The sequence below is a fragment of the Erinaceus europaeus genome, chromosome 4 (genome assembly GCF_950295315.1).
Source record: "Erinaceus europaeus chromosome 4, mEriEur2.1, whole genome shotgun sequence".
Taxonomy (NCBI): Eukaryota; Metazoa; Chordata; class Mammalia; order Eulipotyphla; family Erinaceidae; genus Erinaceus; species Erinaceus europaeus.
The window spans coordinates 84,431,045-84,458,619 of record NC_080165.1 but is presented as its reverse complement, the minus strand read 5'-3'; the positions used below and the strand labels follow the sequence as shown (position 1 = coordinate 84,458,619).

Below are 27,575 nucleotides of genomic sequence, written 5' to 3'. Positions count from 1 at the left end.
TAGATGCTTTATGATGTCTTCTTTAGGTTTTCTACTTGCTTGCTGAGCTTATTAAGTCTAAGTCTAATCACAGAACACTATTAAGCACTTTTACTTTGAGGTATATAGCTGCCCCTATTTTATAGAAACATGTGTACTTACATGCTGTCCCCTAGGCCCTGGTCTACACCTAGGGTCTATAACTTTGTTAGAGAGTACACCATTTGAAATGGAACTAGTAGTTATATGTGTTAGGAAAGGTTTCCTCAAATTATTGTAGTTAGTAGGTTGACAGCTCAGGCTTGCCATCTCTGTATATAGGCTGAAGTAAAAGATGGCTTGGTGGCACTGGTTGCATTGATCAGGTTAATGGTCAGCAGAAACAGTACCAAAGTTAAAGGATCAAGAGGAGAAGCATCAAGAAATACATGCAAAGTCCCAAAGGTTCCAGGTCAGGGGGAAATAATGAATTTTAAAGAGAATGGGGAAGGCTCTTTGCTGTCTTAGAGTTTAAGAAAACAATAGACAATTATTATAACCAAGTTACTTGGGAGCTTGGGTTTACTTTGAAAATCCTATGGTTAGGATTTACTGTATCATACTTGACCTCACCATGATCTGTGTCATTTAATGATATCTACAAAAAACTATGTCTTAGACACTGACAGGAGCAGTTGACTCTGAACTACCTGGTTCAAGACTGTAGGTAACTTAATATTTGAAAAAAAAGTTAGTTTTAGAAATGCTTTAACAATTTAAGCCTATTATCAGAATTCAATCAGTTCACAAATTTGAAGCATTAAGTGTTTAGACTAATGGACTATATACCCAGAACTGAAATCCAGGCATTTAAATAGAACTTAAGATACACAATTTATTTTATCCTGATATATTAAATAAACAGTGATTTATAAGCTTATAAGTTTAGGAGTATAGTCAAACGCCATTTCTACTACTAAAGTTTTGTGTCCCTACCTCCATCCTCCTTTGATGGACCTAAAAATCGACCCTTCCCTCCAGAGCTTTTTCCTTTGGAGCAATACTCCAAACCCAGTCCAAGTTCAGCTTCATTTCCATTTCTGTTCTTACTTCTTAACTTCTGTCTATGAGTGGGATCATCCCATACTCATTCTTCTCTTTCTGGTTTATCTTACTTAACACAAACAAGATGGATGAGGAAAGTGATTTCACCATTTTTAATAGTTGCATAGTTTTCCACTTTGTATATATGTCACAATTTTGTCAGCTACTCATGTGTTGTTGGACACCTAGGTTGCTTCCAGGTCTTGGCTATTACAAATTGTCCTGTTATGAACATATGTATACAAATATATTTTTGGATTGGTCTATTTAACTACTTGGGATATATCATACATTCCCACCAGTAGTGAAGGATGGTTTTTCTGCCCTCATAACTCTCCAGCATTTATTGTTGCTGCCTTTTCTGATGTATGACATTCTCAGAGGGGTAAGATGGTATTTCATCATTGTCTATATTTGCATTTTTATGACAATCAGTGACTCAGAGAAATATTTTCATATGCATTTTGGATTTCTTCTTTGGTGAAGAACACATTCTGTTCCTATCTTCTTCCCATTTTTTGAATGGATCATTTCTGTTGTTTCTGTTGCTAAGTTTGGTGAGTTCTTTATATATTTTGTCTACTAGCCTTTTGTCTTATGTATAGCAAGTAAAAATCTTCTCTCATTCTGTAAGTATTCTCTTTGGGTGGTGGTTTCTTTTTCTGTGCAAAAGCTTTTCAATTTGATGTAGCACCACTGGCTTATTTTTGTTTGAGTCTTCTTTGCAATTGTATTTTTATCATTGAAGACACCTATGAAGTTAGTTGGAAAAGAGTTCCACCAATATTTTCTTCTAAGAATTTGACAGTTTCTGGTTTAATATCCAAGTCCTTGATTCATTTGGAATTTACTTTTGTGTGTGGTGAAATGGAGTGGCTCAGTTTCTTTCTTCTGCATGTTCCAACCAACTTTTCCCAACACCATTTGTTGAAGAGACTCCCCTTTCTCCATTTAATAGTTACTTCCCCATCAAAAAATAGATATTGTTAGGTATAGGGGCTTATTTCTGGACTTCAAATTCTATTCCACTGGTCAGTGTGTCTATATTTGTTTCATTATCAGTTAGTTTTGATTACAATGGCCCTGTAATATAGCTTGAACTCAGGGAATGTGATGCCTCCAGTTTTGTCCTCTTTTCTCAAGAGTGTTTAGTGATTCTAGATATTTTCTAGTTCCAGATAAATTTTGGAGCTCTTATTCTAGTCTTTTAAAAAATGGTGAGGCCCAGTGTGCCTGAGAAACGCTGTCAGGTAGCTACTGGGGTGAGGGTGCCACTCTCTACTGTCCTATAACCTGCCTGAGTCAGTAGTTTCTGGGCGTGGGGAAGAGTCAGAAGCTTGGGGATGTCATTTCACTACTCCAGATGTCTGGAGTATCCTGGTGGTATCAGCCTCTGGATGTGGGTGATTCCCACATAAGAAGGGGGGTCAGCAGGCAAGGCAGAGGGCTAGTCATATCCTAGTCCCTATTCACATGAAAGGACTGCAGAGGAGGTCACAGCTCAGTGAGAGGCTTGGCACAATCCTATGGTGGCTGCAGCTTCCGTGGTTACTGTGAAGGTGGTGGGGTGGACAGAAGACTCAACAGCAAGCCTGAAAAACACTTTTTATCCTCTGTTAGAAATGTTTCTTCCCTTCACTAGAAAACCCAGCTGTTCTCAGATGAAATCCAGTGAGTTATTTTGTTGTAAAATTTGTTTTATGGGAGAGAGCCAGATTTCTGTGATTAGATCACCACAGCTCTGCCCAGAACTGTGATGTTTTATATCAAACATTATTTATTATTTATAGAAAACATTTTAGAACTTATATAACAGATTTGGTAATAGTTTATTCCTTCAACTGTTGTTTTCCTGAGTGGGTTCTTATCCTTCCATCTAGTCTTATTTGAAGTGTGGCAGGATAGAATATTCTTGGCTAAAAATCTCACTGAGTGTTTGATATATATCTCACTATTCTCTTATGGCTTTTAAAGTTTGCATGGAGAAATATACTGAGAATCTTATGGGGTTTCTTCTGTATATTACTTTCTTTCTTTCAGACTTCAGAATCCTTTCTTTATCCTTATCCTTTTTTATTTTAACTATTATGTGTCTTGGTGTATGTAGATATGGGACTTTCTGGACTTCTTAAATCTTTATGGCCTAACTCCTGCTTAGTATGGAGAAGTTTTCTCCTATCATTTAATCTAGTATGCTTTGCTTCCCTTCCTCTCTTTCTTCCTCTAGCAAATCAATGTTGCATATGTTACTTCTTTTGAGGTCACCACACATGTCTCTAGTGTTATTTTCAGTGTCTCTTACTCTCTTTTTAATTTTTATCTTTCTTCTTAATTTTCTCTAATTCATCCTTGATCGTGCTAAATGTATTTTTCTGCCTCAGTTGTTCTATTCTCACTTACTTCAGCTTCATACCTCAGCTCATTTTTTTTGTTACCATGCTCAGTTATTGTATTAGCTTGTTCTCCTATAGGGCTCATAATTCAGCTATTCAGTTTTTAAGTCTCTAATTATGTCAAGATAGTTTGTATCAGGCTCATATGTTGTTCCCCCATTTCTGATAATATTTTTACCAAAGGCTTATCTCACTTCTGTGATTATTTCACTGATAAATGTTTGGATGTTTTCATAATTTGTATTGCTTCTGGCTTATTTTTTATTGTTATTGTAGTTATTTTGTTGTTGTTGATGTCATTGTTGTTAGATAGGACAGAGAGGAGGGGAGACAGAGAGGGGGAGAGAAATACAGACACTTGCAGACCTGCTTCACCACCTGTGAAGCAACTCCCCTGCAGGTGGGGAGCCAGCGACTCGAACCAGGATCCTTGAGTTGGTCTTTGTGCTTCGTGCCACATGTGCTTAACCTGCTGCACTACCACTGGACTCCCTGGACATCTGTCCTAGTTCATTTCTGCAGAATTACTTTTTTGTTTTACCATTATATTTGGTGTCTCTTAAATTCCGTGTCGTGAAAGTTTATCTAAGTAAATTTGCAAATATGTTTTCTCTGATGCATTTATCTCTGTGGAGGATGTTTGGAAATTATTTCCTCTGCAGATACTACTGAATCCCACGAAAGATTTCTCTAAGAAACCCAAAGAGATATGGCTTTCTTTATTTAAGATAAATGTGGGGTACACCAGAGACCCTATCCAAAAATGGGAAAAGAATATGAATAGAATATTCACCAGAGAGACTCAAGAGACCAGCAAACATATGAAAAAATTACCCAAGTAACTGATTGTCAAAGAAATGTATATAAAGCCAATAATGAGATACCACTTCACTCCTGTGAGAATGTTGTACTTCAGAAAGGATAGTGACAGGAGTCGGGCGGTGGCACAGTGGGTTAAGTACACATGGAGCAAAATGCAAGGACCAGCATAAGGATCCAGTTAGACCCCTGGGATCCCCACCTGCAGCGGAGTCACTTCACAGGCGGTGAAACAGGTCTGCAGGTGTCTGTCTTTCTCTCCCCCTCTCTGTCTTCCCCTCCTCTATCCATTTCTCTCTGTCCTATCCAACAACAAAGACATCAATAACCACAACAATGTTAAACAACAAGGACAACAAAAGGGAAAATAAATAAATAAATATTTTTTTAAAAAAGGGAAAAAGTTAAAAAAAAAGCATAGTGACAACAAATGTTAGAGATATTTGGGTATAAATAAACCCTCCTGAAGTGCTAGTGGGAATATAAATTGGCCCAACCTTTATGGAGATCAGTCTCAGGCTAGAAATGGACCTACTCTATGACTCTGCAATTTTTCTCCTGGCAATATGTCTGAAGGAATAAAACACACACATCCAAAAAGATGTATGTATATCTATATTCATCGAAGCACAATTTTTATTAGCCAAAACACAGAAGCAACCTAGATGCCCAACAACCTATGAGAGGCTAAGAAAGTCATGATATATATATACAATGGGATGCTCATAATAACTCAGTTATTATGAATGATGAATTCAACTTCTTCACCTCACCTTGTATGGAGCTTGAAGGAATCATGTTAAATGAGATTAAGTCAGAAAGGGAAGGGTGAGTATGGGATGATTTTACACATGGATAGAAGTTGAGAGACACAGATGGAAAGAGGAAATACAAAGCAGAACTTGGACTGGGTTAACTATACTACACCAAAGTAAAAGATTCTGAGTGTGGGGGTGAGGAGGGGGGATGGAGGGCTGTAAATTATTAATCCTTCCAGTAAAAACATGAAGATAATATAAAAGAGTTATGGAGCAATATCAACAGAAAAAAACATTTGCAACACAATGTGTTTCAGGCACTCAACCTAAGTTTGTGACTGGCACCTTCTACATTAGAGGAAGCTTTTGTGCTGTGATATGTTTTCCCCCTCTCTCTCTTTATCTGTCTGAAAAAGTTGTCCTGAAGCAGTGAAGTGGGAAAAAAAAAAGAATGTGTTTGGAACTATGGAGATGTTGTTGAATGCATAAAATGCTGCAGCCTTAGGTGGAAATGATCAGCAGTATTAATCAGCAGTCTCTCAGTTCAGTCTCACTGACCAATAGGTGTGACTTTAGAGGATAGCATCTATATGATGTCCTTTCCCTATCTCTTCCAATCAGGAAAAGATACATCAAAAACATAATAAAGGCTACATTTCTGTGGAAGTATATAAACCAGCCTAATTTTGCAAATATATTCATCATGTTTTTTTTTCTATCAGATTGTGCCAGAATATGTTTAAATTGCTTTGTAGAATATTCATATCTCATCGTCATGAAAGCTTGAATCAGTTTGACTGGTGCTGAGGAAGTGGGAGTCTGAGAAAGTGAGTTTGGTGCTCAGTTTGCATTAATTATTTCATTTGAGATTTTCCTGTAAACAATTTCTCTTCCTTGGATTATTGGGATAGCAGAGGCAAGATTTAGAAGAATTTCACTAAATTGAACATCCTCCCTAAATTACTAGTATCATATCCTGTTTTTCCATCCCCTCCCCAGGGTCCAGTGAGTTTTACCCCTACACCCAGTAACAACAATAACAAAACTATTAGACACACTTGAATTCACATTCCTGCCCTACAGTTTTCTAATTGTTTACTGAAGCAATCTGCTTAATGCTGAGCCTTAATTTCTCATCCATAAAATGCAGATGACAGTATGGGTGTATCTCCCACAGGATTCTAATATGGATTAGATTATTCAGATATACATACAATTCCTAAGGGAGATACTTTCCATAGTATTTAATCTTTATTATAAACTGTTTAGCACAAGTCATAATGAGTACTTCATAAGTGGTAGTAGCAATGATTAGCATTACAAGTACTGAAGAAAATGTAAAAACAGAAGTTGAGCCTAGCAGCTATATTTTCCTAGTGACTCAACCTCTGTTGTTCAGTTCACTCAATACCAAATGAGATAAGACACTATTTCAATTTATTGCAAACAAATGAGAAAACATATGTAGTAAGTTTATAAATAGCTATAATTGTGGTGGTTTATCTTTCTACTGCCATTTCTGAGTTAAGTTTCATGATACTGACTCAGAAAAGTAAATCTGTATGATGATTCCATTCCAAGGAGAATGAGCTGCCTCCTTTCTTCCCCCACATTTGGAGCCCCCTTTACCATCCTGATGGAGCATTATACCTTAACCAGATGGGTTTCCAAGCACATAGGCAACATTTATTGTCTCTTTTATTTATTTATTTATTTTCATAAAGAAGAACAGAGGGACCTTAGTATTACTTTAATAAAAATCTGGTACTGTAAATATTTAACTGAGGGTTATCTTTCAAGACCTTCACAGGTATTTTAAGGTACTAGAAACTACTTTTCAAAATGATACATTATATTGATATGTCATAGGTACTCAGTAAAATCTTACTGAATTAAGAGACCATTAATTTTAAGTATTTTACTTAATTTTATTAATTAGTTTTGTAGGCTTATTTGCTTTCTGAATACTAATTTTTATGAGCCAAGTATTATTTGGTACTCTTAGGAAATATCTATGGTTAAAAATAACCTAAAAGTTACAGTTTCGGTCATAAAATTTGTTACAACATTTTGAATATATATTACTTTAATGTTCTGTGTAACAGAGAAACAACACAAGTGATCACTATCAAATCATTGAGTCAATGGGCACTGTGAAACTTATGAGACACTATTTAGAAATGCTCACAGTATCTGTTGCAAATGATCTATGATTCTGATTAACTACTATTGAAATTTTGATCAAAACTTTCTGTCCAGTTTTCTGGCACTGGCTCTAAATGTCAGATCTCACCCTAGAATTATATAAATCAATTCAGTCTGGACTTCTGTAAAAAAATGGGAGAAGAAAGATAGAAGTAATTTCTGAGTTGTCAGTGACTGATAAATGTTCTAATTTCACAGTTTTAGTAAAGAAAAGGTCTTACCATAGTTTTCATAGGCATCCTCACTTACTCCGTGACCATAGTCATAGTATTCAGGCACACTGTAACAGATTTAAACAGCAATCAATGCTACTGTAATTAAGAGGAATCAACCCAGAAACTCATGTAGAATCTGAAAGCAAAATTTGTATTAAAGCAACACCCCAAGAATCTGGAAGCATGAAATACAATCCTAAGATTATATTCAGTAAGACAAATAGTTTATTGACAAGAAGTGCTATGATTTCCTCATATCACTCAGTACTTCCTTATGCTTATGCTGCAATTTTATAAATCAAATTTCTTCTATAACACAAGTATAATACTTCCAATTCTGTCAAGAGTTATAAAAGTTCAATTCCCAAGAAAATATACAATATAACATGACAATCTGGTCAAGGTGTGTATGGCTTTTAATTTTGTTACTTTCAGAAAAGTATATCAATTTCATTTTCACTATGAACACTGAAATTATATTTATTCTTCCATGCACTTTTCAAATATATAAGATTTTGTTTGTTCTTAATATGTTTTAGGTGCTTTTAAATTTCAGTAACTGACTTAAAAGTGCTCTCCTCTTATTTCTTTTTTCCCTGTCACAGCAACTTTACACTCTGGGTCAACTATCATATATATATATATATATATATATATATATATATATATATATATGGTGAGAGAGAAGAAGAAGGAGGAGGAGGAGAAAAAGAAGAAGAAGGAGGAGGAGGAGAAAAAGAAGAAGAAGGAGGAGGAGGAGGAGGAGGAGAAGGAGGAGGAGGAGGAGGAGGAGGAGGATAGGAGGAAGAAGAAGAAGAAAGGGAAAGTAACACTGAAGTTTCCTTCAGTGTGATAGGTCTTGAACTTGAGTTGTATGCATGGAAAAGTAGGTGTAATATATGAGTGAGTTATCTTGAAGACCCTTTCCATTTCTTACAGCAGATAAAGTCCTTTACAATTACAACTCTGCTTACTTTGCCCTATAGTGTTTCCAATTTAATACATCATTCCTAATAGCAACTAGCTATTTGAGAATGGGTGGTATCTAAGATGCAAGTTGCTACATCTTTCAAGCAAATTTTCAAGGAAAAATGTGATTTCATCACTTTGTTATTTCAGTGCCCCTCCTTCCATGTGCTTTTGGAGCCACTGCAATCCAATGGTTATCATTACTGAAACAGCTCCTGATGATTTATTTAAAATTTCTAATCCACGGGTTAAGACTTACTCCTCATATTACTTTTTTATGTTGAAATTTGGTTTTATTTATTCTAATACCAGTTAACACAGTTGGCAATGGCTTTCTGACCTTTCAAACTATAGCACTGCTTCATCACTCATGAAGCTTCCACCTTGCAGGTAGGAAGGCTTGAGGGCTTGAGAGAGGGCTTGAGCCCAGGTTCCTTTTTTTATTATTATTTAAAGAATTTAAAGTTTTTTATTTAATTACTTTAATAGAACAGAGAGAAATCAAGAGGGAAGGGAAATAGAGAGGGAGAGAGAAACCTGTAGACTTACATTACCACTTGTAAAGCTTTCCTCCTGCAGGTGGGGACCAGGACTTGAACGCTGGTCCTTTTAGTGATTATGTGTGCTTAAACAGGTGTGCCATCACCCAGCCCCTGCCCCTGAGCCTAAGTTCTTGTGCGCGGTAACATGCACTCAGCTAGCTGTGCCACTGCTTGGCCTCATAATTTTACTTTGATAAGTACACTTACTTATCTGTCTTTCCAATTAAAATAGGGTTTCCATGAAGTCACGACTATCTGGAACCTCACAGAGTATAACTTTGTTTTCGCATATTGTGGATCCTTAATAAATATAAATAAAATGAATGAGCTGTCTTGGAACAACTGAATTTGCTATTAATTCCAGTTTAGATAGATTTCATCCTTCTGGCATCATTCAACAATTCATTGTATTGATTACTACCCAACATTCTCTGTGTACTTTTCCTAGATTTCTCTTTCCATTTGTAGAACTTAATGCTTTCTTATTCTACAGAGTCATCAAATTCCATTCAATATGGAACAATGGCCCCAATTTACTTTACAAAATTTTCTTAGCCTTTAGATTTTAATTAGGTCAAATCTCTCACAATATTTGAAGAATTTACTAAAAGCATAACTAGAGGTTTTGAGGTGTTTGTATCTGGAAAGCATATTTGGTATTTTCTTAGAAAGCATCTAGGTGGCTAAATAAAAGATGGTATTAACCTACTAAAGAATAGGACAAGGGTGAGGGGTCTTAGGTAAGCAAGCTAAGCATTTAGCTATAGCTTAGATCTGTAAGTTACAGCAATTAGCCCGAGGCTTTCATTTTAAAGTTTGGAGATTTTGAGATGAAGGACCACAACCCTTGCCTACTATTTACTTAGAAAATCATAGCCTCATAAATCATTATATTGCTTAATAAATATTCATTGAGCACGAGAACCATCTTGGGATACAGAGGACAAGTTACATTAGGATCTCATTTAGATATGTTGGCATAATAAATATAAATGCTTCAAGGAAATTTTACTAGACGTGTTCAACCTATTTTCTTTCCATTTATCAAAAAATTACTATGTGCCAGATACCATGCTAAGTGGCAGGGACAATAGTAATGATCAAACCAGTTAAAGATACCTGCTCTCATGGACTTTAGAAATAAAATAATAAGTAAATAATAATAAATAAGTCAATAAAATATAAACTAAATTAAATAAGTACTAAGTAGGATTTTAAGACTTTTTCTGGAAAGGGAATGTGAATTGTTGAGAAAGGTAAAATTACATCTCATTGTCAAAAAAGCTTTATTGATTAGGCAATATTAAAAAAGGCCTGATAGAGATAAAATTATATATATATATATATATTTATTTATCTTGGGTGACAATATAATGGTTATGCAAAAGACTATTTTCTGAGACTCTGAGATCTCAGGATTATTCCCAGTACCAACATAAAGCAGAGCTGAAAGGTGCTCTGGTCTCTCTTTCTCTCTCTCTGGATCTTTCTGTATGTCTCTCCTTTTATAGGTAGAGAGGAAGAAAAAAGAAAGAGAAAAAGAAAGGGAGGGGGGAGAGAGAAGGAGAAAGGAAAGAAGCCACTTTATTAAAAAGTTATCAATAAATAATAACAAAGGTGTAAGCTTCTGCTTCCACTTAGGGTGTTCATGTAATAGTAAGACAGTGAATGTATTAGGATAGAGGGAACAAGGAATGAATTACAGATCATAGATAGAGTTAGAAAGAAGAGCAGCAGTTGGTGTAATTTTTCCCCATTCCTCAATACAGTCCTCTCTAAGCTTGTATGTTAAGCTCCTTTCTGCTTTCTACACTATTTTATTGCCAGATTCATTTCCAATCATTTTTACAAAGCAATTCCTAATAAATGGGGCCAGGAGCTAGTTCACCTGGAAGAATACATGGTTTGTCATGCATGAGTGGGGTTCAAACCCTGTCAGCACATAGGCTTGTCAGTATGTTGGAAATCTCTTGCCATTCTCTACTACTCTGATGATCTGAAAATTAAAAAAAAAAAAAAAAAAAAGAATGAACAGAACAAAGTTGACTCAGGTTAGGACCATGAATTTCAAATGTGTAAGGTTCTAGCTCTTCAAGAAAATAATTAAAATAAATATTTTATTAACAAATCATTTAATATATTTATTATAGATAGAGACAGAAATTAAGAAGGAAGGGTGAGATAGAGACAAAAAACAGAGACCCCTGTGGCCCTGCTTCATCACTAATGAAGTCCCCCCCCCCCCCGCACGTGGGGAGCAGGGGTTCAAGCCTGGGTCTTTTCACACTATACTGTGTGTGTGTGTGTGTGTATATATATATATATATATATTTTTTTTTTTTTTTCCCTTTTGTTGCACTTTTTTATTGTTGTTGTAATTGTTATTGATGTCGTTGTTAGATAGGACAGAGAGAAATGGAGGCGGGGGAGATATAGAGGGGGAGAGAAAGACACACATGCAGACCAGCTACACCACCTGTGGAGCAACTCCCCTGCAGGTGGGAAGCCGGGGGCTCAAACCTGGATCCTTAGGCCGGTCCTTGCGCTTTGCGTCACGTGCGTGTAACCCTCTGCGCTATGGCCGGACTCCCAATGTGTGCGCTTTTAACTAGATGTGCCACCACCTTGGCTCCCCACACAAAGTGAATTCTTAATATAAAAATAATAACTGTTAGAATTCCCATGGAGTGGGTGGTGGCACACCCAACAGAGTATGCACCTTACCAAGCAGAAGAACTCACATTCAAGTCCTAGCCTCCACCTGTAAGGGGGAAGCATCACGAGTACTGAAAGGGTGCTGCAGGTATCTCTCTCTTTCTCTCACCTTCTATACCTCCCACTTCCCCCTTCAATTTTTCTATATATATATTTTAAAAAGGGGGGGGGAAGTGGCCACCAGGAGCTTAACAGATAAAGCTTTCTTATCGTGTTATTTCCTATTTTCTTCTCTTTCTCATAAAGTCATTTTTGTACTGTCCCAGTGGCAGTAAAAACAAAACACTATTATGTATACATATTTATACATATCACTTGACTTGACAATTAAAAGATACAAGCTAAACTTGATGACAATAGAAAGTAGTATTCATAGTTGTGACCACTGAGCTTTGTTAAAAATTCACTATCACTACATTCACATCATTATTTAAAAAAAAAAGCTTTGTGTAAGAATAAAACACACTAAGTAAGTGATTAAACTCAAAATATTTTATTCAAATAGTGAAAAGTATTGATCATTTTATGTGTGTACTCATCATATTAAGTTAATGCAGTTGTTATCAATGTGTTTCAATTATAATGCAAATAATTTTTAATGTTCTAATAGAAATGATATTTAGCATTTTAAAATTGCCAATACTTTATATATCTTCAAAGTGTTCAAAATTATATCAAGAATGTTTATACAACTAGTTCAAAATATTTTAAAAATTATTTTTATTATCTTTTTTAAATTATTGACAGAGACAACCAAAAACCGAGAGGGTAGGGGAAGATAAAGAGGAAGAGAGAAAGAGAGACACCTGCAGCTCTGCCTTACCACTGTGAAGCATTTCCCCTACAGGCAGGGACCAGGGGCTCAAACATTGTTCCTTGGGTGTTGTAACATGTGCACTTAACCAGGTGGATCACCACCCATCCCCCTAGTTCAAAATATTTTAAATTTACTATGATATATTTTTATTTATTATTTTCAGTCAAAAGCATTGCACAGAGAGCTCTTGTGTTACATAGCAGAGTGGGTTTTTTTGCATAAGTAGAAATTTTTGTTTTCAGAAATTAACTGGTAAATATAGTACATAAAGCATAGGTGAGTTGATACATGCTAGGTAGAAAGACTATGCAAAAGTACACAATAGTCAGTATAAAGTTCCTAATGAAATATTGTCTTCTTAGACTTGGGTACCCTCCTCACCTATTTCCTATTACATTTCCTTCACTCACTCCAAAGGTAACCTTATCAAAGCAAGGACTGCAAAAGCTGAATAAGGGTAAGAGACTGGCATATTTTAAGGATGATTCTTTAGTCACTATCAGGCCACCCCATCAGCTGGGGCTCTAGTCAGGGAGTCCTGAGATTCCCAAACAGACATGATGGGCCTAGACCTCGAATAAATCCCTCTCTCAGTTGTCACTGGTCATCTCTGTGTGGAACAACAAAATAGATCCTTTAGCGGGCCCCCAACTTGGATCAATAATAGTAGAGAATGTTCCATCCTCTGAAAGGAGGCTGGACAACATACTCTATGCTACACCTGAGGAAGAAGGAGTCCTGATATTGCCGCAGCTTGGAATGTTCCTATACATGACCACAGAATGTGAGCTCAGATCTATAGGAATGCAGAGGCTCCTAAGCTGAATATGGGCCCCATATCAAATCGATGGGGTTTATAGTCAACAATACTTATACACCTTTCCCATATTTGGGAGCTACTCTCGTCTCTGATCCAGCTTTCTGATCCTTTTTCCAGCCATGATATCATCTCCCCAGAAAATAAGTTGGATCTACCTGCATATCAGATTTCAGGTTCAGGGGACAAGAGAGAGAGAGAGGGGGGGGGGGGGAGGATGCACTGGTCTTTCTGCAGTGTTTTCTTTATAAAAGTCAAAGATTTGCATCTCCCACTAAAAAAAAACCCAAAAACAAAACAAACAGACAAACAAAAAACCCACTTTGAACCAGGGCCTCATACATGTGAGATCCCAGTGCTCAAGAGTGTTTTTTTTTCCATTATTTTTCTTTCCGATAAAGAGAAAAGAAGATAGAAGAGACATCACATCATTTCTTCACCATCTATGTGCTCACATGTGGTTCAAAAACAGATTCTTGTATACAGTAAGATGTGTGCTCTACTAAATGAGTCACCTTTTAACCACAAGAAAAATAAGTATTTCTTATAGAAAATAATGGACAGAATACTAAAAAAAATGACATTTCAACTTAAAATTGTTAGCCATTTTTAATAAGTTTATTACCTTGGACAAATCATTAAATCTCTTTGAAATCTAGTTTCCTTACTTTTAATACAGTAATAATGATATATACTTCAAGAATTAATGAGTTAACTCTTGACATTTTCATGATAAGTAACCAGCACATAGCAGGCACTCAATAACTATTAATGATAGTAATCATCCAATCAATGAAGGCACAGACATGATGGTTTTTTTCATATTCATAAAGATTGCAATGCTGATAGATATTTCATCTTCCTGAAATATTTTAAAACATGCAATAACCATGCATGCCCTTTTAAGTTTCAGTTGATGATATTTAATGTTCACAGGATGAAATATGGGCTGATTATTCATGAGGGAAGTGACATATTTGTTCTACTTATAGATTAAAGATCAAGATAGATGATCTATATAAGGCATCTGGAGTAGAATTATGATCAGCTTTGTAATGATCTCTTTCCTAGAAAACGGATGTTTTAAGAGTGCAACCTCATGGGCCAAATGAGTGAGAAATACATTTTTGATATGATTTTATTTTCTCAGCTCAACACAATGCATATATTTTTGCAAATAGTTACATTTTATAAACACTAATTATTTTTCAATTTAGAGTGTATTTTTGCTTACTTTGAACTTTTTTTACATAATGAAGGGTGAGCAGTTTTGTAATAAAAACATTAATCTCCTGTTTTATCATGTGGAATTATCATCAAGCATAGCAATTACTTTCTATAAATAAGACCTTCAACTGACTAATTAGACTCAGTCGTATATGACATTATTAAATGAATTGTTACATGCTTTTGGTACTAATACACAGAAACTATTGAACCTAAGTTTGAAATGGACATGATTCTTACTGTATACACATATTTCTTTGGCTAAGTCATAATTAATATTTATCAGTAAGATCTCAGAGCTGTACACATTACTATAATTTCTAATTATTTCAATGCTAAAATCTAGTTGACTGAGACTGAATTCATTGGTACAAGCTGCACTTTGACTGTGTATAATGATGATTTATATTCTTCCTCACTCAGATCACAAAATATAGTCTCACCTGTGATGTTTAATATTGCAGAACTACCTTCTAAAAGCATCATTTTTCTATGGACTAGATCTTAATGTAAAGTGAAAAAAAAGAACTTAAATACATGAGATAGTTTTGTTTAGGTTATAGAAAAATATACTGCTTTCTGTGGGCTAAAACTCACTTTTAACTACTAAGAAGGCACCAAACCTGTCATAGAATGTTATTTTTTGGTATTGATTTCATTTTTAACAGAAACTTCATGTTTTCTAACATATTTATTTTGATGATTTTTGTAGATGCGCTATCCTGACCACTATATAGTATTAAAAAGATCTGTTTAAATGATACAAGTTTCCAACAGAATGATTTTGCCCTTGATAAATAATAATAATAATAATAATAATACACAAGGGAACCCTTAGTACAAACAATAAACCCCCCCCCAAAAAAAAAAACATGAACTAAAATCTGGGAAAGAATAGTTAAACTGAAAACAATGATATTCTAACAAGGTTTTTTTCTTCTTTTTCTCTACATTAAAAAAGCAATATCTAAACCACATAGAAATTTTCAGAGGGAGTCGGGCTGTAGCGCAGCAGGTTAAGCGCAGGTGGCGCAAAGCACAAGGACCAGCATAAGGATCCCGGTTCCAACCCCGGCTCTCCACCTGCAGGGGAGTCACTTCACAGGTGGTGAAGCAGGTCTGCAGGTGTCTATCTTTCTCTCCCCCTGTCTTCCCCTCCTCTCTCCGTTTCTCTCTGTCCTATCCAACAACAACGACAACAACAATAATAACTACAACAATAAAACAACAAGGGCAACAAAAGGGAATAAATAAATAAAATATTTTTAAAATAAAGTTAAAAAAAAGAAATTTTCAGAATATAACTGAAGTCAGGTGAGGCTTTGTCTCTGTGCAACACTCTAAGACTACTCTACTGCTCCAAATGTTTCAGACAGTTTTTTTTTTCCAATATGTTCAAGGAAGATTTTTTTTCTGATACTAGGTACTTGTTATTTGGAACTATGGTCAATAAAGAGTTTCAGGGGCTTGGAATAAACTGCAACCAGAACATTAAAAATTGAAGATTACATAGATGGAACGGTATCTCCAGGAAAAAAAAAAACAAAAATAGTAACTCCCCTCCCCCAATTACCAAAACTTCCCAGGAGTTCTGTACATGTTCAATTTCATTGTTCTTAATGGACTTTCTTTTTTTGCTTTTTTTTTTTTTCCAAGTAAAGCATAAGAAACAGAGAGGGAGAGTAACAATTATATGAGGAGAGAGAACACTGCTTTTGAAGTTTTATCTTCACATGATGCTCGTAGTTGGTGGTGGTGGCTTGCTTGAACTTGGGCATTTGTCTATTTGTAAAGTGCACACTCTACCAGTGCAATATTTCCACCTTTCAGAAATCACATTTTATTTTTTGTTATTATTGGAGCTTCACTGATCTATGTTGACTTTTTTCAATAGAGATGAAAGGCAGAGACAGACAGTGGGAGAGGAAAAGGCACTATAGCAATTGAAGCTTCTTCTCCTGGTGCAGTGCAGTCCATGCTTGAATCTGGGCAATGAATCTGACAAACTAGGCATACTAACCATATGGCTGCCCTGCATATCTTTTATTTATTTATTTATTTAATACTTTTTATTTATAAAAAGGAAACACTGACAAAAACCATAGGATAAGAGAAAATGGAAGTTTGCAAATACAGTTTAAAGAGTGCTACTGCCAGGGCATAGGGGAACATTTCTCCATCCATCCGTATCAGAGAAAACTATCTGAATGCAGAATAAACATCTAGAGATCAGGTTTTGTCACATGAATTTATTTCTTCCTCATTATCTTGTGAGGGTCTCATGTTTTTTTTTTTAATGTATGCTGCTAGCCCCATTTTATTTATTTATTTATAGCACAGAATATATAAATTCCTGGTGGGCTCCATCTATTTTTGAGTTTGCAGTTATATAAGTTCTTCACAACTATGCAACAAAATTTGGTCTTCTATTCTACTAATCCTCTGATGATAATTTGTTTGCTAGACTAGACAGAAAAATACATATGGGTGGAGAAATGATTACTTGTTTTGAATATATATGTCTAGATCAGTGGTATTCAATGAATATATGTTAAATAAATGAATGAGTAACTTTAAAATAATACATAATTTATTTGTGAATAATTTGTAAGTTGCTTGACAGTACAATCAAGTCGATTTGTAGACATGTTTACAAGTGTGCTCATGGAATTTTAATTGTTATTCAATGTCAGCTTAAAGGTTACTATTGAATTTTGTCCTTGTAGCTTATTAATAATTTCTTCCAGCAAAAATTGAATAAGTATATATATATAATATCATATACATATATACATAGTGCTGAAACAAGTAAACTAGTTATAAAATTAATATTCATAAAAGTAGATCAAAGTAAGCAATGAAAGGTCCAAATAATAATGTGAAATGTCATAGATATAAATTTATATTTTTGTTTTTAGGCATTAGAAGCAACTTGACAACAGTAGTTCATTCAAAAATAACCTAGGTTTTCAATTGAAAACAAATTCACTAATACCTAATAATGTGACTTAGATAAAAATAAAATGATGGTGCTGAGTAGCTTTAAAACAAAAACACAGGGATGTAATTATGTTATTTTTATCAGTCAACTCTTCTAATATAGTGTACTTCAAGATCACTATGCCACATTAATGACAGACACCTAGATAGCTGGAATAGCTTAAGAGGAGAAAACTAAGTTATTTGGTGAAATGGACACTAGTACCCAAAGAGCTAAAGAAAAACATGCCTATATAAGCTTGTTTTGTGTTGGTCTCAGTTTGCTGATAATATTGCTATAGAAAGAACTAGTTGTTGAGCAAAGGCTACTCAGCTTTGCCCAAGTAACTTTTCCATAGACATTTCTGTTTAAATCAGTTTTACTCCTAAACTGACTCCTAATATTCTTATGATTTCAAGATGCAAGACAATAATATCAAGAAAATGAATAGGAAAAATAAGAAGAGGTTTATAACTATTATGTGTTATTCAGCATACTTGAACCACAGTAAGATCACAAAGAGAGAACATTGGCTAAAGGCAGCAACCCAGGCTCAGAGTCTTGTTTTTATTAATGTTGAGGGTAGAAGTTTAGAGCTTCCCCAAGCTTGCTTTTTTATTAGTAAATTTAAATTGCAAGGTTTAATTTACATCTTAAGATTTGACCAATAGAAAGAGAGTTTACCAGGCAGGGCAAATGATTTGCATACCTGCAGCCTAAGTTCAAGTTCCAGCACACACAAGAGATGTGGCACCACAGGAAGCTCTAATACTTTGAAGATTTTTCTCTCTCTGTCTCCTTCTTACTGTCTCTCTTAATGAAAAAAAAAAAAAACCAAAAAAAACAGCCTAGACTGATGGAGTCGTGCATTTACAAGGCTCTGCCTCACAATAAATGAATAAATAAATTTTGAGTGGACATTCAAACAGTGGAAAGAGACAACAAAGGAAAGAAAATACATCAATCTTAATTGAGCAGTTATGTAAATCAACCAGGATCTACAAACAAAAGGGGCATATTAGAGGCAGCCTAGATTTTTTTCCCCCCTAGTCACTTGGATACCAATGTGGTTGTGTTAATTGTTTTGAAGTGAAAGCTCCTTTGATACAAATAAATAAGAAGTCAAAGCTAGTAACTTAGGTATTCTAAGTAAAATGTCAACTTTAATTACTCCTATGCAAGGTGGTTATTCTAGAAACTATCATGTTGCTGGTATTAGAGTGTTTCTTAATAAACAATCACAGAATACTAGCATTCTGCATCAATGAGTAATTATGTAGCTCTTGTGTTTTGATTTGACTAAAGATTCACTAAGCTATGTTGAGTTCGCTGGAATCTTTGTTCTAAAATATAGAGAGAAATCAGTGTTGTCCTTCTTACAGTTTGGATTCCATGAATTTTCATTCAGGAGACCAGACTAAGGTTACAATAGCTAGCCAGAAACACACTTTGGATTGGATATTGATAGAGAAACATCATTATGAAGACTGAAATATGAAAGGGGTCTAGGTTTACTAGCAAATTAGTGATGAATGTATACAGATACAGGTTCCAGGTAAAAAAGATATTCAAGTTTCTAAATAAGCTGAGGTGTTTGAAAGTTGAATAAAGGACCAGTCAAATAGTCCCCTGGCTAGTGTGCCTGCTTTGTCAGATGTACAGCTTATGTTCTAGTCTGACCTGCTTATTAAGGAAGTTTCACTGCTGTAGTATTTTTCCCTCTCACTGTCTCACCTTCTGTCTGAAAAAGTCAGCCTGAAATGGTGAAGCCCAGTGAGGATAAAACAAACAAATATTGAACAAAGTGTTTGGGAAACAACATGGCTTGTGTGAACATTTGTGTGAACAAATGTTCTAGTGTTGGAGTTAGGCAGGAATCAATTTAAAGAGTTTTATCTCAAGTTATAAAGCCATGAGTAAGATAAACATTCTGAATCATTTAGTTTACTACCCATCATATACTATGTGTTTACATGTGCATCTGTTTTCTTTCCTAATTGCCTTCAAGTATCTACCCTTGGTTTGAGGACATCCTTCACATGTGACGGCCTCAAGTATATTGTCTAAAGGACTCCTTATTATGCTCTTATAGCTATTATCTGTATGCTGATTTCTATTTAATTATTTTGCACAGGGCTGCGGTTACAAATTAATGATGGTGGCTACCATTTGATATGGTCAATTTAAACTCTATTATATTTCATTAAAATTAAAATAAGTTACTAGCTTCTAAAATTTCAGATACTTTCCTGATAAATTGACATGACAAATTACATTTTCCAAAATGATCCTAAAAAAATGTCCATATCCTTGAACCAGCCTCTTTGAGTGACAAAATCTAATACCTTTCCTTTTTAATCTGGCTGGACTGAACTTTTTAACTAATAGGATGAGACTATATAATAACAAGTAATGAGGGTTCTGATTTCTTTTTAAGATCTTCTTATTAAAGCTCTGTTTTAAAAAGCCATGAAAAATCTTAAGCAATACAGAGATCATTGTATGAACATGCTGAACAGCATACCCAGTTAATATGTTGACATACAGCATCAATAAATAGCTAAGTAAATCAGGGGAGGATCTCCAGATGATTTCATTCAACAGTCATAAATATTCTAACCCTCTGAGTCTTCCCAGGTGATAAGTTTCCCAGCACAAGAAACAGAGGAATAGGAATAAGACATCATTCTATGCAATGTTAAAATTGCACAGGTGGAACTTGAAAAACAAAAGGGTAAAGGGGAAACACAAAGTGAAACACGGACTTGCTGTGGTGTATTAATCCAAAGCAAAGGACTATGGGGAAGGTTGAGCAAAAGAGAGATTGGAGAGCATGTCGGGGTCCATATGCATGATGATAAAAAGATGGTCATGAAAACAGCATCTATCAAGGGAAGATGAGAAATTGTATTTATGTGTCAACAACTGTGCTGTAAATCATTAAGCTTTCATTAAAATGAGAATAAAATTTCAAATGCACAAAAAAACTCCGGCATGGTAAACTTTAGCATTAGTGTCTAGAAAAAAACAGACCATTAGATTTTCTTGGGGAAAACTACCTAGCACTACTAGGCCCTTTATTTATGGACCACAAGTCATAATATCATAATAAGCACTTTAAATTCTAAGTCGAACAGAAGATAATTACTTTAGACAGAGTACACACTTTTCATTTTGCAATAGACTCCACTTTGATTTCCTATATCTTGACAATTATATACATTTATATTTATATTTATATTTATATTTATATTTATATTTATATTTATATTTATATTTATATTTATATTTATATTTATATTTATATTTATATTTATATTTATATTTATATTTATATTTATATTTATATTTATATTTATATTTATATTTATATTTATATTTATATTTATATTTATATTTATATTTATACTTCTGACACTTTAAATTGACTTACGAACAGGATATTAACAAGTGGTTCTTTTAAAAGATTTTTTATTTTTTATTTACAAGAGAGAGAAAACAAAACAAAACAAAACAAAACAAAAATCTCTCTCCTATACACTAAACCAGGGCTCAGATTTGGGACTTTATGCTTGTGGGTACAATTCTTTATGTACTATGTCAGTTTCTAAGTTACATGTTTCTTTCTTATCAGCTAGAATTGAGCTTCTTCATCAATCATAGTATCTAAAATTCCAAGTGATTTTCATTAACACCGTAATGCTGAGTTTTCTATAACGTTCCCATTTTTTAAAAGTCAAATAAAATCTAACAATGCCTTTTTCCTTTTTCTTTCTTCCTTCTTTTCTTCCTTCCTTTCTTTCATTCATTCCTTCTTTTCTTTGATAAAGACAAAGAGGCAGAGAATGAAAGAGATCACAGAACTGGAGCTTCTGATGGCACTCTACACAATGGGAAAGCAGTGTACTAAGTCAGTCATTTTGTTAGCACAACACTTGATATTTCAAAAGCTCTGATTGTACATGGTTTTCCAAATACTTTTGTTTCTTACTGAAGGTTATTTCCAGTTCTAAACTATTCTGTTAAGGAGATAAACTGGCTAGGTAATATAAAATGTTCACAACAAATGATTGCACAAACTTCAGTTGTCAATAGGGACAGTTTCTTAAGTTTATTAAAAAATTCAACTATATACATACTACATACATATGCATATACATAGATAAATCAGTTATCTAGGCAAAGTGTTATTAAAATTAACCCTATGTTAATTTAAAACATTAAATACAATCCATATAAAATATTTATTTGAAGCACACATAGTTTCTTTAACTAAAAGCAATTATTATATATGTGTATAATACATATACCAGATGAGGCCACCAATAATATATCAAAATCTGGATCTTAATCTGCTGAAGTAAATTAAAATAACAGTAAATCCACTGTTTATGTATTTAAATGTTAGTAAATGGCATGAAAATAAAATTAACTTATAAAATAATATTGGGAAAATACCTCAAATCAGATAATGTTCGGTAAATTCAATCTCATTGTTAACTACAGTTTGCGACATAAAACAATTGAGTTACAAAATGAGGGCAAGTTACTATATAGAGAATCATGCCACTTAAATAAATATAGCAATTTGTTACATACTTTATATTGCAACTTCTATTAAATTACTGGTTAACTGAAGTGAGTTGCACTTGAGTTTTCTTATTAGAAGGGCTGCTATAGCCTCTTAGTATCAAACTCAGGACTCACATTACACTTTCAGCCTGAAACAAGTTAATGGTTTCTTTTTTCTTTTATTTCATGTTTTTTCCTATCTGGAGTCCCCAATCTAGCTACCCCATGATGTGTCTAACAAGCATATAGTTTCTCTTGAATTAGTACAATAAATGAATAGCAAACTAACCAACCATTGTTCTAAAAGGAATTTTGTCTGATTCTTCACCTTTCTGTTTCACCTAAAACCAGGAAGTAAATCTCTGTGCAAAAGATAGCCTCTGGGGGGTCAGGCGGTAGCGCAGCAGGTTAAGCACACATGGTGCCCAACGCAAGGACCAGAGTAAGGATCCCAGTTTGAGCCCCCAGCTCCCCACCTGCAGGAGGGTTGCTTCACTGCCAGTGAAGAAAGTCTGAAGGTGTCTTTCTCTCCCCATCACTGTCTTCCCCTCCTCTCTCGATTTTTCTCTGTCCTATCCAACAACAACAGCAATGACAACAATAATAATGACAGCAATAAGGGTAATAACAAGGGCTATAAAATGGGGAATACAGCCTCCAGGAGCAGTGGATTCATAGTGTAGGCACTGAGCCCCAGCAATAATCTTGGAGGCAAAAAGAAAAAAAAAGGTAGCCCCCCAAACAGAGATAAAGAGACCATTAGAGGTAGAAAACTACTTCTATCCCATTAGGGATAGAAACTATGCAAACAAGCTTACTATTAACTCAACAAATTTTCAAGAAATCTTTTATCCTGTCTATTCACAGGATCTTTCCTGCTCCTCTGCCTCCACCTTCCTTCTTCTACTTTTTTTTCCCTAAAATGTATGCAAACTGGAACTGGCTGTTTCAGTCATTTCAGTAGGTTCCGTCATATCTCATGGGTATTTGTATGCACGGGATTAAAATTGTCTTTTTTTTTTCCTGCTTACCTCTCTTATGTAGATTTATCTGGGGGTCCAATCAAAGAATCCAAAGGAAGTAAGAGGGGTAGTCCACTGAGAATTGCTCTTATACTGCAGATTCTGACTTTGGAGTAGCTAGGGATTTGTGAAAGAGAATCCAAAGACCCATTTGTTCATTAATATATGTTCAACATGCAATTCTGATATTTTTAGTATATAGATTCCTCCTCCTCCATCTCTCTCTCTCTCGTTATCACTGGGGCTCTATGGTGCCTGCATGAAAAATCCACTGTGCTTCACAGTTTTTTTTTTAAATCTTTTTGAGAGATACAGAAAGAAATGGAAAGGGAGATAGAGAGGGAAAGAGACATAGAGACAAATGCAACACTTCATTACTACTCGTGAAGTTTTCTCCCTTGTAGGCCAGATCTGTGGACTAGAACCCAGGCCCTCCTGCATGGCAATGTGTGCTTTCTATCTGATGTGCTACTACCCAACTCCTAGATGCTCTTTAATTAATAAGATAATAAATTAATTTCCAGACACTAGTATTTTCATAGCAAGTTCACACAAGTTGACACTAATATTTATGAGGAGTAGTTTTGAGAATTTGACAGAAAAGTTCAGATGTTGTGTTGTATTTTCTAACTGCCTCTGTTTTTTTAACTTATTTCTTTATTTTTGCTTCCAGTCTCTTCTATATTATGTTGATAAGTGACAACAATTCAATCTATTCTAGGTTTTTGTCCTCTGTTTTCTAATATAGTCAGCCAATGGGAGCAGAGGTAGTAAGCAGACTGGGAAAGAGAGCCAAGTTGAGGAATTAACTCCCTACTTTTCCTCCATGAAGGAGCCCATGGTTTCCATTTTGAATCAAATCACTTGGTTCCTTCCAGGAGACTTCTGGAAAAGCTATATCCATCTCCTCTCTCTTCTTTCATTTCTAGGATTCGTAGGAAACATCATATCCCAATAAGTACTAGCCCAAAGAGATAGTATTGTTCCTTGAGGTTTCCTTTTACTGAAAAGTATTTTCTGATGCTGTAACTATTTTTCTTATTCAATTCTTCTCAAATTATTCTAGTAACATTTTTTTTTCTAAAGTAGTCTCAGAAATGGACTGGAACAGTTCATCAGAGCTAAGAAGTTCACAGAAAAGAGAATTTCTTCTTCTACTGGATGATTTTGTATATTTGCATTTAAAGTAAATATTAATAGATAAATATTTATTTGTTTTTTTGTATATATTTCAACTTTATTGAGTTAACATTTGTTTTCAAGGATGGATGTTGTAGCAGTATAATTTCACACTTTTTCCAGATATTTTACACCACCATGCCCAGCACCATAGTAGAAATAGCCCTCTACAAAATCCCTTATAACACTTCCTGCCCTCTGCCCCTTTGTTGACCTCACTCTTGTAGTTAGAGTTCAAAGATATGTTTTACATATCTTTCCCCTTAGTTTCTTTATAGCCAACAGACAACTGAGATCATCTGGTATTTGTACTCTTTCTGCTTCTTTTCACTTATTACCATCTCTTGCAGTTCCATCTACATGTTCACAAAGCACAAGATTTCATCTTTTTTCAGAGGTAGTACCATCTTTTTATTAATGTATCTGTCATTGGACACTTGAATTGTTTCCAAAGGTTGGCTACTGGAAATGCACTACATGAACACAGCTGTCAAACACCTTTTTGAAATAGTGTTTTTTGTGTTGTTCAGTTATATACCTAGGGATGGATTTCTTGGAGTCTATGGAAGTGCTATTATTAATTTTATGAGAAACTACTAAAATTTTGCCAAAGTAAATAAATAGAAAAAGAAATGAAACAGAGAGAGACAAAATACTGACCAATATCAAAACCAATTTACAATCCCATCAACTATGTACAAGGGATCTTCTTCTTTTTTCATTTGTTTTTTTCTACAATCTCACTAGTATTTGTTGTTTGTTAACTTTTCTAGACAGGCTATATTTACAGTGTAAGTCTGATGTCTCATTGTTGATTTAACTTGATTATCCCTGATGATAAATGCTAGTATTGCATATATTTTTCTGAATGTCTGTTGATCCTCTTTATGTGTTCTTAGGTGAAGTGTTTATTTTCCCTGTTCTTTAATAGATTGCTCTGTTGCTGTTGTTGATTCTTGTGAATTCTTTATATATTTTTGTTACTAGCTCTTTGTCAAGTGTATGTTGTGCGAATTTTTCTTTTCTTTTTTGTCTCCAGGGTTATTGCTGAGCCTCGGTGCCTATTGTTGTTATTATTGCCATCATTGTTGTTGTATAAGAAAGAGAGAAATCAAGAGAGGACAGGAAAACAGAGAGGGGGAGAGAAAGATAGACACCTGCAGACCTGCTTCTCTGCCTGTACACTAGTCCCCTGCAGGTGGGGAGCTGGGGCTGGAACTGGGATTTTTTTTTAATTTTTTAAATATTTACTTATTTATTCCCTTTTGTTGTCCTTGTTTTTTATTGTTGTAGTTATTATTGATGTCATCGTTGTTGGATAGAACAGAGAGAAATGGAGAGAGGATGGGAAGGCAGAGAGGGGTAGAGAAAGACAGACACCTGCAGACCTGCTTCACAGCTTATGAAACGACTCCCCTGCAAGTGGGGAGCCAGGGGCTCGAACCGGGATTATTATGCAGGTCCTTGTGCTTTGTGCCATGTGCACTTAACCTGCTGTGCTACTGCCCAGCCCTCTTTGTGTGAATTTTTCTCCCATTCAGTAGAGTTACTTTTGGTTTCAACTATAGTTTCCTTCATTGTACCCAAACTTTTTGTTTGCTATAGTCTCATTTGTATGTTCTTGCTTTTGCTTGGAGTCAAGTCACCAAAGGCATTCATGGAGTCAGTATCATAGAGTTTTTCATATCACATTTCCTTCAATCTATTTTATAGTTTCAGCTCTGATACTGAAGTATTTGATATATTTTTGATAACTTGTGCATGGTGAAATACAGTGATTATTTTTATGTGGCTATCCAATTTTACCAACACCATTTATTGAAGAAACTCTTCTCTGAGTACGTCCTTTCTCTATTTCATGCCCTCAGTTTTAAATTAACTTACTATATATGTGAAAATCTATTTCAGAGTTCCCAATTAAACTCCACTTGATATGCATGCTTATTCTTAATATAATGCACAATGTTTTGATTTCTATAGCTTACACAACTATAATATATGTATATTATAGTTTAATATATTAATAAATATAGTTTAAAACAAGAAAAACCTTAAATAAGCAACACAGTCTCATACCTAAAGGAGCTAGAAGAAGAATGCCACATGAATTAAAACCAATGAGAGGAAAATAATAAAATTAAAGTGGAAATAAATGATTGAATATCAATGAAACAAAAAACTTTTTCTGCGCAAAGCACAAGGACCAGCGGAAGGATCCCAATTCAAGCTCCCGGCTCCCCACCTGCAGGGAAGTTCCTTCACAGGTGGTGAAGCAGGTCTGCAGGTGTCTATCTTTCTCTTCCCCTGTCTGTCTTCCCCTCCTCTCTCCATTTCTCTCTGTTCTATCCAACAATGAACAACATCAACAATGGTAATAATAATAACCACAACGAGGCTACAACAACAAGGGCAACAACAACAACAAAAAAGACTGTGTCCAGAGACTTCACGTGTGGAATGACAACCCTTCAGCTTCATTACTCGAGTGATACCTTTCCTTTCATAGTACACTCTAATTTCATCTCAGGTGGTTCACTTTCTAACAAAGTCCCAAAACCTAGATATACACCAGTTTCTGTGAGAGAGACCTTATGTTCACACATATCCATAAACTACTGCAAAATATATACCTGAAAGCAGAAGTACACTAGAGTTTGCAGTGAGTACCCCCCTAACACTTCCTCTCCACTAGTCCAAGCTTTGGGTCCATGATTGCTCAACAATTTGTTTGGCTTCGTATGTTAACTCTCTTTTCAGTCACCAGGTTCCAGATGCCATCAGGATGCTGGCCAGGCTTCCCTGGATTGAAGACCCCACCAATGTGTCCTGGAGCTCAGCTTCCCCAGAGACACACCCTGCTAGGGAAAGAGAGAGGCTGACTGGGAGTATGGACCGACTATACTGAACAACGCCCATGTTCAGCGGGGAAGCAATTACAGAAGCCAGACCTTCTACCTTCTGCAACCCACAATGACCCTGGGTCCATGCTCCCAGAGGGATAGAGAATGGGAAAGCTATCAGGGGAGGGGGTGGGATATGGAGATTGGGTGGTGGGAATTGTGTGGAGTTGTACCCCTCCTACCCTATGGTTTTGTTAATTAATCCTTTCTTAAATAAAAAAATAAAAAAATAAAAATAAAAGGAGAAAAAAATGGCTTCCAGGAGTGGTGGATTCATGGTGCAGGCACCGAGGCCAGCAATAACCCTGGAGGTGAAAAAAAAAAACTTTTCCTTGAAAGTATAAGCAAAATTGATAAACCTTTAACTAGGCTCACTAAGAAAA

The 27,575-nt window shown here is 35.1% G+C and overlaps 1 protein-coding gene across 3 annotated transcripts in view; it reads right to left on the bottom strand.

The window, feature by feature from the left end:
- The window catches only part of KHDRBS2 (KH RNA binding domain containing, signal transduction associated 2), an 829,362-nt gene that overhangs the window by 96,110 nt on the left and 705,677 nt on the right, over positions 1–27,575 (bottom strand). For all 3 annotated transcript variants that reach the window (XR_009549510.1, XM_060189997.1, XM_060189998.1), the window contains one exon: positions 7,459–7,517. Coding sequence is in view for 2 of the 3 variants with exons in the window: in XM_060189997.1 (XP_060045980.1) it covers positions 7,459–7,517 (59 nt within the window). In the remaining variant the exon portion in view is untranslated. The remainder of the gene's footprint in view (positions 1–7,458; positions 7,518–27,575) is intronic.